The sequence below is a fragment of the Ascaphus truei genome, chromosome 10 (genome assembly GCF_040206685.1).
Source record: "Ascaphus truei isolate aAscTru1 chromosome 10, aAscTru1.hap1, whole genome shotgun sequence".
In the NCBI taxonomy this organism is placed as follows: domain Eukaryota; kingdom Metazoa; phylum Chordata; class Amphibia; order Anura; family Ascaphidae; genus Ascaphus; species Ascaphus truei.
The window spans coordinates 28,332,765-28,348,265 of record NC_134492.1 but is presented as its reverse complement, the minus strand read 5'-3'; the positions used below and the strand labels follow the sequence as shown (position 1 = coordinate 28,348,265).

At 44.9% G+C, this 15,501-nt stretch overlaps 1 protein-coding gene across 7 annotated transcripts in view; it reads right to left on the bottom strand.

Moving 5' to 3' along the window:
* The window catches only part of OSBPL9 (oxysterol binding protein like 9), a 78,581-nt gene that overhangs the window by 7,083 nt on the left and 55,997 nt on the right, over positions 1-15,501 (bottom strand). For 5 of the 7 annotated variants that reach the window (XM_075616319.1, XM_075616321.1, XM_075616324.1 and 2 more), the window contains 7 exons: positions 10,589-10,603; positions 8,064-8,176; positions 7,382-7,497; positions 6,195-6,280; positions 5,105-5,279; positions 3,376-3,460; positions 778-888 (listed from right to left, as the gene is read on the bottom strand). In XM_075616319.1, coding sequence (XP_075472434.1) covers positions 778-888; positions 3,376-3,460; positions 5,105-5,279; positions 6,195-6,280; positions 7,382-7,497; positions 8,064-8,176; positions 10,589-10,603 — 701 coding nt within the window. The remainder of the gene's footprint in view (positions 1-777; positions 889-3,375; positions 3,461-5,104; positions 5,280-6,194; positions 6,281-7,381; positions 7,498-8,063; positions 8,177-10,588; positions 10,604-15,501) is intronic. The other 2 variants (XM_075616320.1, XM_075616322.1) reach the window with 1 other exon arrangement.

Genomic DNA, 15,501 nt, shown 5'->3' with positions numbered 1-15,501 from the left:
TGTGCCCTTCCTTGTTGGTACGTGCGCAATGCCTCGTCACATCATTTGTAAAAACACAAACTTTATCACAACTTCAATTTTGTCATACACAATGATTTGCAGACAGGCAGCGGGAAACCGTTGTGCCGCTGCCCCTCTGGCAACCAAAGGGTTAAATGTTGCAGAATTCAAAGCAGGGCTCCTCCAGTGCTAAACGGTGTGATTTGTTCGCTCCGGTGACCGCATAGTTCCTGAAATATTTACTGGACATTTAAACAATGGAACAAGAAGCAGCTGCAATGTCGTACTCCAGTATTGCGGCTCCCAATTGGCAGACATTTCTATTCCCCTAAAGGAGAGGGAAACACTGGCAACTGAACCAGAAAGTATCTCGGAAACCAGGGGGTGTATGGCGCTCACAAATAGTGCCGTTCAGCTCTGGAAGACATCTGGTTTCATTTCTGTAAATATGTTTACATCAATCAAAGGGTAGGCTTGCGGCTTTAATGTACTTAACAGCCAGGGCGCGCGCAACGTACTAAACAGCCAGGGCACACGCAACATACTAAACAGCCAGGGCGCACGCAACATACTAAACAGCCAGGGCACACGCAACATACTAAAAAGCCAGGGCGCACGCAGCATACTAAAAAGCCAGGGCGCACGCAACATACTAAACAGCCAGGGCGCACGCAACATACTAAACAGCCAGGGCACACGCAACACATGAACCCCTTCATTGCCACTGCATTTCAGGCCCATGAGGGTGCAGATAGATTAATGGAACGCTGCCCTTACCTTGCCCGATATTATGGACCCCGATGGACATCCCCAAGAATTTGGACTTGGTCCAGATGTGAGCGTTGAACTGTATCCTCTTGTTGTAACATTCCGCATAAAAGGCTGAAACTTCACGAGATAGAAGATAGTGCAGACATGTATGAGAGAGCACCATGACAAGAACCTCAGCGCCACCCAAACAAGGGGGGCCCTTCCCTCCATGCCGCCCCATGTACTGTTTATGTAAAGGCAAAGGGAGCCGCTACGTAGCAGGAATCCAGCATCTCACGGTGGAATTTTACTGGAACATTAAAGCTCCAGTCCCACTTAGCAAACACACCTAATCCGCTATAAACTGAAAGCACTCAGCCATTTAATATCTTGTAACAGTTATTTTAGAGTTTAGTTGTTTAAGATATGTTCTCCGCTTTAAGCCAAAACCCCAAAATGCTCAAGAACAATTTCCATGGAATACACAAACCATGCCTCGGGGTTCACACCTAAAGTCACAGGGATTTAGCCAAGTATTTAAGCATTTCTCATCAAAATGAACAGTGGCTGCACGTTTAAGAGGCCCCATAAAGCAACATTTTATATTTAAATACAAATAATAATTAGCAAATGCATCAATATTTCTCTAAAGAAACCCGCTGGAGGAATTCATAGGGAAGTGTACGATCCAAGCGCAAGAGGCGAAAGCAATTCCTAAGTGGAGAAACAGAGCGGGGCTTTAAGGAGCAGCATGAATACATTACCCAAACCTGTCCCCTTCCTCACACCCATATACTGAACACTGACAGGGTACCAGCTCATTTTAGGAAACTCAAGGGGCAATTTCCTTGGTACTGCACATTTACATTAATTAATACTAGCTGAAAGTACCTGGTGCTGTTTGGAAATTCTAAGAAACCAACCTCATCCCTCCTCTCCTCACCATCATCTCTCCATCATCTCTCTCCCTCCCATCACTTTCCTTTAATACCTTATGATGTCCCCAATTCTTTCCGCCTCTCCTTCTCCTCATGGGCAAACTGACTTCCTCTCTTTCTTTGTCCACTTTCTGTGTAAACTTTAGACCCATCTGACTCTCCTTATCTGCCACCAGGCTATGTGCATTATGATGTCATCTGAGACATAGCCTAGCAGGTACAACACCCAGTGGCCGACTTGCTTGTCAGAGAAATTGTAACAACTCATAATTAAAAATAGAATGTATCCAAACCTGCTCCTTGATCTCAGGAACCATCATGCAAAATGTGGTTACGATATCTTAAGAGGTGTCCCAATGCATAGCGAACAGACACACAACTTTCCCAAATATAGATCAGATCCTCTTTTCATTACTGGACAATTACATCAGACAGTCAGCAAAAAAATCTCCCAGTCATCAGGAAAACGTTATAACCAGAAGCACGGAGCAGAGTCTGGAGAAAGGGCACTGCAACAATATTTCTGGCTGACACAATTATGAAGACAGATGGAGTCAGGAGACAATTATCATAGTGGAAATAGAGAAGTCTTGTTTCAGTTGATTTATTCATAAGCTTCTCTGTTTGTAATAAAACACTGCATGGTACCAGGAAAGGATAGGGAGGTTACATGTTTATGATATATATTATCATATACTTATATATTATCTAGGCTAGATATGTATATCATATCAATCTATAGCACTCAATAGGTTAAGATGTTTAAATTGTTTTTCTCATAAGGAATCTTGTGGGCTGTTTGAAACTAACCGTATACAATGTTATTGGTATCAGGGACAACTTGAAACCAAGTCGTATGACGCACATTTTAATGATGGCTTGTTTTTGTAATGTCCTAATGTTCTTAAAATAAGGTACTTGATGACAATAACAGAAAAACAAGCATGTAAACAAATACGTCATTTAGTTGGCAAAAGCGAGTTACTTGACAGTTATTTATATATCTCGTCGATCTAAGGGTATAAAAAGTAGCTGTCGCAGGCATAAGCCACCGCCTTCTTAGATACTTGCTTGAATAGAAGTATTTTGTATGTTGTGTCCTTGCTAAATCGCTGAGCTGATTGAAGAAATAAAGACTGCCGATTTGAACTGCAAACCTGATACCAGAGTATTACATCGTCTAAGTTTTTCTAACGATATATATATATATAGAGAGAATATATATATCTATGAGATACACACACAGTGTACATGGCACATCTGACAAGAAATGTCTTTAGGATAACAAGGTAGCAATTGACACTGTCCAATAATCAGGGCAGTGTAAAAGTTAAGTTATCCAGCAGCTGCTGACCTCACTATTAGTGCCAGCTCCTGTGTGACGCACAGTTACAGGCAGCAATTTGTGTAAGGAAACGCCAGGCATTACCGGCTCTGCAATGCACTCCTGGACCCTCGGCCAGAGAAGGCGTTAGCAGCCCAGTATACAGAGGAGTTTGCACAGCATACTCCGAAAGGAGGGAGCTCTGGGACTCGGGGAAACTCCCAAACCTGTGTGTTAGGAGCAGAGGCCTCGGAGGGGAGGGGGAAGTTCAGCTCTGCGGCTGTGAAGAGGCAGCCATGGAGTTGCAGGGAGCTCCCAGAACAGACTGACAAAGGTTTCAGGAATGAGATGCCCCAAACATACTTGGCGGGTGGTGCGAGACCTGCTCGGACAAAAAGGTCACGTTGTTTTTAGAAGCCCATGGAACTGGTCCTTCAGAAACTGGCTCCTGTAAATACAGAACGGCAGCGTTGAGCCTCGTGGCAAACGCAGTATCAGGAGCACCAAAACAGGCTCGAAACAAACGGGGGAACAACTTATCTATGTTTCAAAGACTTACATCTCCTTTAAAGTTACCATTTTACTTGTGTATCCCATACAAAATGACTATATTTGGCTTTTAATTGCATCTGCTGAATTCAAGATCATCAGATTACTATACAAAGGAAAAAAGACCAAAAAAATAATAAAAACTGTACTTGTAGAATTGAGAACTGACAGTCTGATTACAATTAGATAACGATTATAAAAAAACCCACAGCATTTAATTAGAAAGAAAACATTAAAAACAGCAATACTACACCCCCCCTTTTTATTATTTTAATGTTTATATGTAAAGCATGTGACCATGTATAATTCTACATTCTTACCTACACTGGGAATCGTTTGGTGCTACTGTAATAAGTCAGTAAAAATTCTGATTGTGGGACTAACATTATGGCTGCCTTCTGACTATGCTGCAGCCAGTGAAATGCTGAAGCTGATATCTAACATTACATTACCAAGTGTAACACGTTATTGTTACAGCTTTCAGTAGTAGAGTAACAATCTGCTGTTTGGAACAGAACAGATCTGTTTGTGATACTTTGTTGCCAAAGGGCATAGCTCAAAAAGCTGTGTGTCAGAGCCTGTTTCAAATGAGCAAGCGGATGCGACTTTGTAAATGGTTGCTGTAGCAACTAAAGGATGATCAGTACATTAAAAAAATGGCATTAGGAGTTAAAATGCTTTAAATCTCCCCCCCCACCAAAAAAATAAACAAAAACAAAAATTACAAACTTACTTGTCCGTATTTTTCCCCAAACAAAGAGTGCCAATCACTTAAATCTAATGCCATTAGTCAAGTCCTAACATGGACTGCCCTTTTGTACCCGCCAACCTGCCAACCCCACCAACCTGCCCATCCCACCATGTGCCAACCCCACCAACCTGCCCATCCCACCGTGTGCCAACCCCACCAACCTGCCCATCCCACCGTTTGCTAAACTCACCTACCTGCCCATCCCACCGTTTGCTAAACTCACCTACCTGCCCATCCCACCGTGTGCCAACCTGCCCATCCCACCGTGTGCCAACCCCACCAACCTGCCCATCCCACCGTGTGCCAACCCCACCAACCTGCCCATCCCACCGTTTGCTAAACTCACCTACCTGCCCATCCCACCGTGTGCCAACCTGCCCATCCCACCGTGTGCCAACCTGCCCATCCCACCGTGTGCCAACTTGGCTAACCTGTCCATCCCACCGTGTGCTAACCCTGCCCATCCCACTGTGTGCTAACCCTGCAAACCTGCCCATCCCGTGTGCTAACCCTGCTAACCTGCCCATCCCACCGTGTGCTAACCCTGCTAATCTGCCCATCCCACCGTGTGCTAACCCTGCTAATCTGCCCATCCCACCGAGTGCCAAACTCACCAACCGGCACATGCCCCTGTGTGCCAACCTGCCTATCCCAGTGTGCTAACCCTCCAACTGCACATCCCACCGTGTGCATACCCCACCAACCTGCACATGCCACAGTATCCTAACATCTGCCAACCTGCCCATCCACCGTGACCGGGTCCCTGAACCCAAACAACGTGTGGGTACTCACAGGGTTCTCGTCATTTTCAGTGCCTGGTAAAACCCAGTGACACTGAAAGACTTCTCCCAGGATTGGGTTATAAGGCTTCTTAGCGATGGATCCTTTCCGGCCTGCATGGAACGCAGATAGGTACCATCTGACCACCTGCACCATCCGGTCTTTGGGGTCTTTATGGTCACCAATGCTGAAAAGGAAACCCCCAAAAAAGGATCACCACACCGGGCACAGAATGAGGAGATTAAACAATGCCCTTCCAGCCACACTGGCAGTGAAAGGGATAAAAACATACCATGATGATCAGGGTCAAAATAACATGCTGCATTGTGTAAGGATACGGAGTATCTACACCAGTGGTATTCAACTTTATTTTGGTTAAGGAACCTTAGAATTATATTGTGAAATTCTTCCCCTCAATTCTTTGCAAGGTTTGGCGAATTTGTGGAGGAAACAGAAAACGGGCAAAAGTCCCGATTCCAACCCGTAGAACTCTAAACATCGGAACATTACAACTTGAACAAGATATAGATGATAGACAGCACTCAATACGGATAAACCTAAATGAAAAGTAATCGGTGCACAAGGGAACAGGGAGGAACCCTAATCCCTCCACATAATCGTAGTACAAAGAAGGGAAGTTCCCAGCACTCGTAAGTATGACAAATGAAGATAATGGGGATAAACCAAATCAGTTTTTAATATGATGGAAATATAAAATACATAGAACCAATCGAAACATAATAAACTTAAATGTGCCAAGCGCTCAAAATGATCTTGTTGTAGTGTGAGAAGCCACCAAGGTCTAAATGTAACAAGGCGAGGGAAAAACACAGGGTCCCCTACTGATTTGGCGTATCCCCGTTATCTTCATTTGTTATACTTACGAGTGCTGGGAACTTCCCTTCGTTGTATTACACGTTTAATAAAACAGTCCCATACCAACGTCAGCACGTGTTCAACATTATGAACAAACTTCAGCAATGTTAAAACGAGGGTGACGTAAGCCCGAGTTATTCATACAAGCCTGCGGGGTGGTGCCCCAACCCCCAAATTATTTACAAAAAGTTCTAAATAAAGAAACAATACGCAGCACAGGTCGTACCTCCCGAACAAATCTGGGTGTGCAAAGAAATCTGCATACATTTCCAAGAGAGATCTTCTTTCAAGAATAAAGGTGGGGAGCACAACCTTTGGAAAAGAAAAAAATGGGGGGGGGGGGACGGGACAGATAATGTCATATTCAGCTTTCAGAATCAACGTTATATTTACATTGTTACTGGATTCTGTGAAAGTAAAATGTCAGTGTCTTCTATATTGAGAAATGTATATTACCCAGTAGTATAATCTAATCTAATCTAATAAAACAAGAGGCGACACAAACCATGACAGCTTTCTAGAAATATTATTATTAGAAAAAGCACAGGATATACATTTAAAAAATGGCTGACATGCAAATGACAATATGACACAGCAAGTGGGGGGATGCGTGTGAGGAGGACACAGGCAGACAGTGCAGTCACTTTGGTACAAATACAGTTTAGACCAGGACTGAGCCAGATTTAGCTACCTGTGCTGAAGCAGGGATATCCTGAAAACCTGACCTGTTCAACGCCATTGAAGACTGCAGTTGCCCACCCGATTTTAAACACTACACATTCTAAATAAAAATAACTTTATACACCAACACCTAAGAATGAATCTCCCTCCCCCCTCCCAAGTCTGCTCCAGTCACTCAAACATCAGCCATTGTAAAACAGCAACATTCTGGGTATTAGCAGACAAATAAGCATGCAGTGTGTCACTTTTAGCTTCCATCGTAGTGGTTTAGCCTGCAAAATTAAGCCGCAAACAGCTGGGATGATGCAGAAACGAGCAGCAACCCATTCAGGGATAAGTAGATCCTATGTAGTCACATGCAGCTTGCTCTGTGCAGACAGAATCAGTCACTAACCCACAATAATGTTACTGGGGGTGAAACTGTGTGTGTGAATGAGAAACACGAAGGCTTGTTGTATTTACTGCACGTTGTGAAGTAGAGTGTTTTTAGCACCATAAATATGACTGTGTTCTAGGTTTAGTGGCAAAATTAAAAAATCAGTTCTAGAAACAATTCCTTCTCTAACAGTTTGGCTCAGGCAAGGAAATATAACTGCTGCAGTGCCAGAGGGGTCTGCAGTATATTACATAGCAATACGTTGCATGCCTGATGTCAGGCAGTGTCCCTTTACTGTAACCCCCTCCTGCGGGCCCACTTTCCGGTGGTGGAAATTGGTGCAGTGTCCTACCTACCTTAGTGAGGTCCATACCCAGCCGGACCTGGGACAGGAGGTGCATGATGATGCTTTTGTGCTCCTCCACCGACTCCCCTTCTGCATCATCGTCACCATCATGGGAGTCAAACAGATCTACAGGACACAGAGTGACAAGTGCTGAAGCAAACGGACCTGAGGTCTGCTAACACACCTGTTAAAGTGCAGTCTTCCACCCAGGACCAAAGTGATTGGATTCATGGGATCGTTCTTGGCTTGGAGGAGAGGGAAGTAAAATGAAGTAGGAATACAGCAAAGACTCTTACAAACTTCTGATTTACAGTGGGGCGCCTAGAGTTTATTTTTATTTTGTTTAGGGAGAAACTTCCTTTATACAATAAGACAACAGCATTTCATAAAAGATGTAAAAAAAACAAGTTCCAATGTTCAACACATTTTAAATATGCAAGGAGATTGGCCAGCACCTGCCGACTAACTGCAAGTGTGCAGGACCGTGCGAGTTTAAATACTAGGACTGGAACAAATGTCCTGAAAATGTGCAGTTAGTTTCCCGCTATGTGGTGTGTGCGGTTCACTCGACAGGTCCATAACTGCCATGCAAACCCAGGCTCACATGTGAGCTCCTGCTGTAACCCGTTATGATCTTCTCTCTGCAGTGGAGAGGATGGCAGGGTGGCTGCAGAAGGATTCCCAGGACCTACCTGCATCATTTGTGCCATTAGACATTGACGAGTTGAGGGACTCTATAGTGTCCGGTCTCTTCAGACTGGTCCCCGTGCTGCTGTGTGTTAGAGCTGTTGCAGACTCAGACGAGCTAAATGACACAGACAGACGTTCATCTTCACAACCAAGAGTGAGCCTTTCCCATTAAATGACATTCTCGTCCAACTAAAAACGCCTCCAACCCGTACCACTTACTGGGCATTTGTGTGCCCACCACCCTGCCTGCAACCCATACCTATTACTGGGAGAGTGTGTGCCGACCACCCTACCTCCCTCTGCCTCCCAACCCATACCTCTTACTGGGAGTGTGTGTTCCCACAAACCTACCTCACTTTGCCTCCAACCCATACCTCTTACTGGGAGTGTGTGTGCCCACCACCCTACCTCACATTGCCTCCAACCCATACCTCTTACTGGGAGTGTGTGTGCCCCCCACCCTACCTCACTCTGCCTCCAACCCATACCTCTTACTGGGAGTGTGTGTGCCCACCACCCTACCTCACATTGCCTCCAACCCATACCTCTTACTGGGAGTGTGTGTGCCCACCACCCTATCTCACATTGCCTCCAACCCATACCTCTTACTGGGAGTGTGTGTTCCCACCACCCTACCTCACTCTGCCTCCAACCCATACCTCTTACTGGGAGAGTGTGTTCCCACCACCCTACCTCACTCTGCCTCCAACCCATACCTCTTACTGGGAGTGTGTGTGCCCACCACCCTATCTCACATTGCCTCCAACCCATACCTCTTACTGGGAGTGTGTGTGCCCACCACCCGACCTCACACTGCCTCCAACCCATACCTCTTATTGGGAGTGTGTGTGCCCACCACCCGACCTCACACTGCCTCCAACCCTATACCTCTTACTGGGAGTGTGTGTTCCCACCACCCTACCTCACTCTGCCTCCAACCCATACCTCTTACTGGGAGAGTGTGTTCCCACCACCCTACCTCACACTGCCTCCAACCCATACCTCTTACTGGGAGAGTGTGTTCCCACCACCTTACCTCACACTGCCTCCAACCCATACCTCTTACTGGGAGTGTGTGTGCCCACCACCCTACCTCACATTGCCTCCAACCCATACCTCTTACTGGGAGTGTGTGTGCCCACCACCCTACCTCACATTGCCTCCAACCCATACCTCTTACTGGGAGTGGGTGTTCCCACCACCCTACCTCACACTGCCTCCAACCCATACCTCTTACTGGGAGTGTGTGTTCCCACCACCCTACCTCACTCTGCCTCCAACCCATACCTCTTACTGGGCGTGTGTGACCACCACCCTGTCTCTAACCCATACCCTGCCTCACACCCCAGCAGCTTTTCTTCCTCCCCACCACAAACCCATGGGAACCAACACGCTGGAAGTAGATCCGAGGGAAAATCATTTTGAATAATTGCAATGTAATTTAAAGTTCTAATGGCCATATTGGCCCTGGAGAAAAGCCCATTCAATGTAGGTTGTGATGCCTTTTAGTGGGACAACGTCATAGTTCTTCATAGATGAAGTTAGAGGTTTTGAAAGTACTGCATACGATAATGTTGTTATCTATGAGAAACGTTAATGCTCGTCCAACAAAAAAGGTATCACAACATCGAATTCAATTCTAGCAATAAAATTATTTCCATGACAACATAACACTGGATACAGAGACTCAAAAACAAGAAACATGGGACTGGGACTACAGAAGCAACATAACCTGAATAAAACGTACGAAATATACCCTGCTCCTGCAGATAAGAGGGGAAGTAAATCAGGAAGGCTATACAGGGCCGCCTGCATTAGTGACATTACTGCAGTCATCAGGAAGTACACACTCACTATAACATTGAAAAAAGTGGCATGCTTCCAAACTTACTTCTTTTAAGCAAAGAATAATCTGGAAAAATACTTCAAGATTAAACACTATATGGACCAGGGGGGCTCAACTCCAGTCCTCAAGCCCCCCCCCCCCCCCCCGCCCCCAAACAGGTCAAATTTTCAGGATATCCCAGCTTCAGCACAGGTGGCTCAGAGGGCCATTTGCAGACTGAGTCTCTGATTGAGCCACCTGTGCTGAAGCAGGGATATCCTGAAAACCTGACCTGTTGGGGGGGGGGGGGGAAGGGCTTGAGGACTGGAGTTGAGCCCCCCGGTTCTAGAATACAAAACGCTGCAAACATTCAAAGAAATCTAAATGTGTGTGTTTGGATTCAGCCTTAACAGAACTCCACGAGCAGAACAAGAGCGAGCAGCAGCGACAGTGCTTACATATTATATTTCCGTTAGAAATACCTTTAAAATAATCTTGAGATATATTACAAATGACGCGTCATGGATTCCAACAACCTATTTATCACCGTGTGCTGGATACAGTAACGTACAAATCCCCGTGACCGTGCTGGATACTGTGATGAAAGGTTGTGACATTTAAACCCATAAATGCAGGAGCATGCTTGATTATAACCAGTAACCGTCCCAGAAAATGATTTGTTTCTGGAAGTGAAATCCTTACCAACTAGAATGCAGCCTTGCAGCAAAAAGAAAAACAAAAGGAACATGTGAGTACAAAAACAGATTCGGAAAAGAACATTCAAACATGAAATAAGGGCTGGAAGGAATGGCATATACTGTACCAGGGGTGTAGTGGTTAGGGCCGCAGTGCCCAACGCCAGTCCCCGAGAGCCACCAACAAGTCAGGTTTCAAGGATATGCCCGCTTCAGCACAGGTGGCTCAATATGATTGAGCCACCCGTTTTGAAGAGGGTTATCCTGAAAATCAGACCTGTTGGTCGCCCCTGAGGACTGGAGTCGGTCGCCTGAGTTAGGGTGTTACCTTTGAACACACATTGTGGGTTTGATAACCGCCTCTGTCTACACTACATACAAATCACGCTCAATCATTCACTCTCTGTAACTAGGGGACAATTATCGAAAGTAGAAAAAGCAAAGTCCCCCTTTGCTGCAAAAATGGACAAAAAAAAGGCCCAGATCAATGTAATACCAAAACACCAGTCTCAGATAAAGGTAATACCAAAACACCAGTCCCAGATAAAGGTAATACCAAAACACCAGTTCCAAATAAAGGTAATACCAATGGCAAGAAAATAACCAGGGTTGGCGCTCAAGAGGAGATAGTGCCACAAAGAAATAATCCAAATTAAAACAGTGAAATAGTGACACCCTCTGGTAACCAGGGCTCACTACAAGAAAATAACCCACAAAAGTGCAATAAACATATATATATAAAACTAAAATGAATAAACAAAGGACACCCACTCAACCTAGACAAGATGGGAAAGTCTTAGTTTCCCCTGGGACGTAGTGGGTAGAGGTGACAAGGGAGCGGGACACCATGCACATGTAAAAGAGAGATCACAAAAATAGTACAGCACAAAAATGATAATCCTATGAAATTCTGCAAAGGTTATACTCACAAGCAGACAGTGAGTAAAGGCATTTCACACATAAAGTGTACACGAACAGTAGTCCCACGGAGAGGGGCGTCTGGGGACCAGGATGGGATGAATAGGGTGCACTACAGCAGAGGACAAGAACACACTATAGCGCGAACTGTGCAACAATTTAATGAATTAAAAAACACTTCACAAGTGCTCACTTACAGTCTAAGAAGTTATCAGGCAATAAGGAATCAGAGGTACAGGCATATGATGATCTCACCGCCCCTTCCTCTCCAGGAATCGCGATTAGGTTTGGAATGGAGATGCTCCGCCACAGGTGCTCCTAATTGCGGCCGCAAGAAGCAACGAACAGCTCGGCGTCTCTCCTCCACTTGTCTTGGTATCTGCCTCGATTCGACACGTTTCGCTAGAGAACTAGCTTCATCAGGAATGATGATGAAGCTAGTTCTCTAGCGAAACGCGTCAAATCGAGGCAGATACCAAGACACGTGGAGGAGAGACGCCGAGCTGTTCCTTGCTTCTTGCGGCCGCAATTAGGAGCACCTGTGGCGGAGCATCTCCATTCCAAACCTAATCGCGATTCCTGGAGAGGAAGCACCGGTGAGATCATCATATGCCTGTACCTCTGATTCCTTATTGCCTGATAACTTCTTAGACTCTGTAAGTGAGCACTTGTGAAGTGTTTTTTAATTCATTAAATTGTTGCACAGTTCGCGCTATGGTGTGTTCTTGTCCTCTGCTGTAGTGCACCCTATCCATCCCATCCTGGTCCCCAGACGCCCCTCTCCGTGGGACTACTGTTCGTGTACACTTTATGTGTGAAATGCCTTTACTCACTGTCTGCTTGTGAGTATAACCTTTGCAGAATTTCATAGGATTATAATTTTTGTGCTATAAAGTACTGTACTATTTTTGTGATCTCTCTTTTACATGTGCATGGTGTCCCGCGCCCTTGTCACCTCTACCCACAAAGGTAATACCAAACCAGTCCCAGATAAAGGTTATACCAAAACACCAGTCCCAGATTGACATGAATGGTAATGATGGTGACTCCGATAGTCTTTTCAGAGAACTTGCATGTCTGCAGAGTAAACAGAAACAGAAATACCTCTGTGCAGTACGTAGCACACAGCGCCAGTAATACAGGCATACCCCGCATTAACGTACGCAATGGGACCGGAGCATGTACGTAAAGTGAAAATGTACTTAAAGTGAAGCACTCCCTTTTTCCCACTTTTGATGCATATACTGTACTGCAATTGTCATATACGTGCATAACTGATGTAAATAACGCATGTGTAACAGGCTCTATAGTCTCCCCCTTACACACAACTTCGGTACAGGTAGGGAGCTGGTATTGCTGTTCAGGACGTGCTGACTGGCGCATGCGTTAGCTGCTGTTTGCCTATTGAGCGAAATGTACTTACTCGCGAGTGTACTTAAAGTGAGTGTCCTTAAAGCGGAGTATGCCTGTATGAACATAAGTGCCTACTTACAATTAATAGGATGATGTGTGTTCATATTACTGGCGCTGTGTGCTACGTACTGCACAACGGTATTTCTGTTTCTGTTTATCTGGGACTGGTGTTTTGGTATTACCTTTATCTGGGACTGGTGTTTTGGTATTACCTTTATCTGGGACTGGTGTTTTGGTATTAAATTTATCTGGGACTGGTGTTTTGGTATTACCTTGATCTGGGACTGGTGTTTTGGTATTACCTTTATCTGGGACTGGTGTTTTGGTATTACCTTTATCTGGGACTGGTGTTTTGGTATTACCTTTATCTGGGACTGGTGTTTTGGTATTACCTTGCTCTGGGACTGGTGTTTTGGTATTACCTTTATCTGGGACTGGTGTTTTGGTATTACTTTGATCTGGGACTGGTGTTTTGGTATTACCTTGATCTGGGACTGGTGTTTTGGTATTACCTTTATCTGGGACTGGTGTTTTGGTATTACCTTTATCTGGGACTGGTGTTTTGGTATTACCTTGATCTGGGACTGGTGTTTTGGTATTACCTTTATCTGGGACTGTTTTTTTGTCGTCAGTTTTTGAGCCAGGGGGACTTTGCTATTTGTACTTTCTGTATTTTTTCAAGTTTTGAGAAGAATTTGTTTTAGTTCCTTAGGCTGCCATCTCCTTTAAAAGGACTGATTTCACTCTTTATTGGTATTATTGTTGCACTTTATTTACATTGAATAGAATATACTGTATATTTTTTATCACTGTGTATTAATGGTGTGTGTAGGTAGAGCGCTTTTTGTATTCTTAATATTGTAGTTTCATTCCAGGAAGCAATTATCGTTGATCCCTTTTCTCTTCTGCCCATTAAAAAGGTGGCCTTGCCTACCCAAAATATTCTACCAGAATTACCTTGTTGGTGGATGTATGAATATTTATGGCTTATGACAAAGTCTATTGGAATTGTAAGGTGCTGTAGAAATAGCCAATAACTAAACCCTAAACATATTGCATTTAAACTGTCCATTCTTCAAGTGGGGCCGAGAATATATATTTTTTGCCTCCAACCAGCAAACCCTCATTAAATCTTCAAGCAGCATCTCATGAAAAATCGCGTCTTTTACATTTAAAAAATAAAAAAAAAATCAGTTACATAATACTTTTTACCGATTTTTAAGGCACTCCGCGTCCATGGGTTGCTATATCAACCATTTAGGAAGCCACTTCCACAATAGGCGGCCATATGGTGTGCCCCAGGAAGCAGGATCTCCGCTGATCAATCACAGGAGAACGTGTGATCGGCGAAGAAGATAATTACGTTGTCATAAATGTAAGGAACTGACTCATAACAAAACAATGTTCCTTTCACTTCTCCGTGGGAAGATAAACATAATCCAGCCGTACAAAACCGGAGAGCAGAAAAGAAAATCAGCTGATTTGGGGCCGATTTGTACAAGAGCTGAGCAGTCACAGTGCTGCCTCGCCCCCCACAGATTATACCACTGGCTCTTAAACTAGAAGTCTGTGTTGCATTTCTGGGGGAGGGAAGAGTGAGTGGGGGTAAAGGCATATTGTTTTACTTTTCTTTTATATTACTTGAACGGAGGGGTCTCTCCAAGACGATCCATGGTGACATGACCTCTTCCCAATTCCTGAGATAGAGGCAGTCTCTGTACTGGGCAGGAATACATGCCCGGTGGACACAGTATGGCTCCTCAGACTTGATACCGCAGCCGAAAAGTTGCAACATCATTGGAAGAGGACATTGATATTTTCCATTACTACAAATATCTCCAGTGTCACGTGATCCCTGGAGGTTGGGTGGCCATAGATCAGCTCTGGGGGGCTCCAGGTTCAGTTACACCAAAATAACTAAAAAAGTGAAGATTTCCGCTTTAAATACTCCCTGTTTAACCCCTACCCTGCTAGAGCCGCTTCCACTGCTGGCACTTGTAGCGGGAAAGCGTTTACAATGCAGATGTCAATGTTCAGGGTGTGGACATGCAAACGTCCGGTCACAATTAGCACCCCGACGTGTTCACTTGCTCAGCTAATAGAACGTTTGCACGATTACAAGATTTAGATCTGTACCGAACACACCTGTAAACCGCCTCCGTTAATAAAGACTGACTGCATGAACCACTGGAAATCATTACCAGGTCAACCACGACCAACTCATCAGTGGGAGGGAATGGACGTGGCAGAAACTGAACTCGCACCGCAAGGATATGTAGAGAGCGCATCTATATTTAAGGTGCAGTTCTACGCATTATTTATTCCCCCCCTCCCCCCTTTACATGGATAAGAAGCAAGGAGTCCCGTCAGCTCTGGGATCCCTCAGATTCCAGAGATACTTACTACTGAAGGTAGCTCCGGCACGTCCGCTCCAGGGGAACCAAATGGAGGTTTAAAGCCCTCGCATCATGCCGACCAATCGGAAGAGCGACACAAGAAATTACCGCTCCGGGATCACCTGCTTCCAACCCATTTAAAAAAAGGGAGGCCCACACGGGATCTGGGCTCTCTACTGCACAGGGCTCACAT